This window comes from Corvus brachyrhynchos, unplaced genomic scaffold (assembly GCF_000691975.1).
Source record: "Corvus brachyrhynchos isolate BGI_N302 unplaced genomic scaffold, ASM69197v1 scaffold10, whole genome shotgun sequence".
In the NCBI taxonomy this organism is placed as follows: Eukaryota; Metazoa; Chordata; class Aves; order Passeriformes; family Corvidae; genus Corvus; species Corvus brachyrhynchos.
In genome coordinates this window covers 2,568,819-2,570,789 of record NW_008236180.1, presented here as the reverse complement: position 1 = coordinate 2,570,789, position 1,971 = coordinate 2,568,819, and the positions used below count along the sequence as shown (strand labels likewise).

The 1,971-nt window shown below is 66.0% G+C and overlaps 1 protein-coding gene across 1 annotated transcript in view; it reads left to right on the top strand.

Annotated features, from left to right (window-relative positions):
- SLC12A5 (solute carrier family 12 member 5) overlaps nucleotides 1–859 on the top strand; it is a 13,656-nt gene extending 12,797 nt beyond the window's left edge. Inside the window, 2 exon segments of the mRNA XM_017733211.1 lie at nucleotides 1–35; nucleotides 524–859. The exon segment at nucleotides 1–35 is cut by the window's left edge and continues 18 nt beyond it. Coding sequence (XP_017588700.1) covers nucleotides 1–35; nucleotides 524–615 — 127 coding nt within the window. The 3' untranslated portion in view covers nucleotides 616–859.
- The last annotated feature ends 1,112 nt before the right edge of the window (nucleotides 860–1,971 follow it).

Below are 1,971 nucleotides of genomic sequence, written 5' to 3'. Positions count from 1 at the left end.
AGGGCCTCCCCGTAACCGGAAAGGGGATGAGAACTGTATCCTTCCTATGGGGCTGTTCGTCAAAACCCCTCTATGCCGGGGGGACCAGGGTCCACATCTTCCCCAAAACCGGTGGGTCTTTTAGGTGAATGCCAAGAGGCACAGGTCTAGTTCCTGAGGTTGGACCCCCCCACACCTCCTGCTCCTGGCCGGGTCCAGCAGTTGTCATTCACACCAGCCTGCCCCTCTGGCACCTGGTGGGGCCACATGACATTGCACCTACACCCATGAGTGCAATGGCACATGACGGGGGCCCGGGCAGAGGTCTGTGGGGCTCAGCCACCTGCTGGCTCAGCCACCATCCCCATCGCACAGCATCAGCATGGGTGGGGTCCCCTGGCCCCTTGGCTTCGGACTGCCCCACCAGCTCCTGGCTCTGGTGTGGAGGTGTCAGTGCTGCAGGCTCAGCTGGGGCTGCGAAGGTATGGCACAGGGCTGTCCCCATGTTCCAGTGTGGAGTTTGTCCTCCTTGACAGCTGTGCAGACATGGAGTTCCTGGAGGTGCTGACGGAGCATCTGGACCGAGTGCTCCTGGTGCGTGGTGGGGGCCGGGAGGTCATCACCATCTACTCCTGAAAGATGGCGCGAGAGAGGTTTGTCTGCACACTGAGAGCCCCGCCACCCCTTTGCATCGTGCTCCCGGAGGGGAGGAGGGAAGGCCGGATGGCAGCCGGTGCGCAGAACCTTCACCTGGCTTTGGCCGTGCCCCTGATCTCTCCATTCGAACTGCAGCACCAGATCTTCCGGGAGCATCCAGCACCAGAGCAGCTGTTCCTCATTGCAACACCACAGCACTGCTGTCCTTGTTTATATATAAATATATACAGTGAACCGCGGACTGAGCACCAGAGCTCGGCGCTGCCGCCACCGCCCGCCCTGGCAGGGCCAGCCCAGCCGCCAGCCCCAGCACTGCCGCTGCAACGCCTGGCCGGGCAGGAGGGCGGCTGTGCCGAGACGGACCTTGGCCCCACCGTGCTGCTACTCCTGCACAGACTCGGCTGGATGCGCCTGTGCCCCGTGCCCGCCGCCTGCGCCGTGCCTCCCTGCGAGGCGCTGGGAGAAGAGAGAGGCCCCCCCGTCACGCTCCCCTCGCCGGACGCTCCTCTCCCCACATCCAGCAGCGCCCGAGGCTGCCTCCCACGGCGCTGCACCCCTGCTGCCCCTCACCGCCATGGACCCGGACAGCCCCACCTCGCCGCTGCCTCGGCACCGTCGTCTCTGGAGGCTGCTGAGCTTGTGGAGATGCAGCACGATGGTTTGGAGGAGGCAGAGGGTGGAGGGCGGCTGTGAGGGGTCAGGTGCTGGAGCACAGCAAGGCCGTGAGAGCAAGAGCCCTGACCTAGGGTGGTTGCGGGTGTTCCCTGTCCTCCCTGCCTGACTCCAGGCTCTCTCTTCCCTCACGCTCTCCAGGTGCACCAGTCGCGGTGCGGAGCTGCGGTGTCGGGAGCCGCGCAGCGGCCCTGCCATGCGCAGCGTGAGCCGGGGCTTCTTTCGGCGGCTGGAGCCGCATGGGTGCTGGGGACCCCCGAGGCACCAGTGCCTGCTCCTGCCTGGCACAGGGGTGTCCCGGACCCCCACCCTGCTCCCCCGCCGCACTAAACTGGGGGCTCTCAGGGCCCGGCACCAGCCAGCCCGGCTGGCCCCAGCGCCTGCACATATGTCTGGGTCCCCCCCGTGCCCCGCTGCGCTCCCTGCTGCTCTCCAGGGCTTCGCTGCTAACCCAGCCCTGGCCCCGGCTCCAGGCAGTCGCAGATGCTGCCGGGGGCTGTAGGACAGTCTGGATCTGTGTGTATTTTTAACATATGCAAAGGCTGTTTGCTAATCTGACCAGCAAGACCTCACAGTGAGGTGGGGGCTGTAGGGGTCCTACCGCCCCCCGGCATCATGACACTCTCTGACCCGGCTGGCCCGGGCAGCCCCCGCACCAGCCCC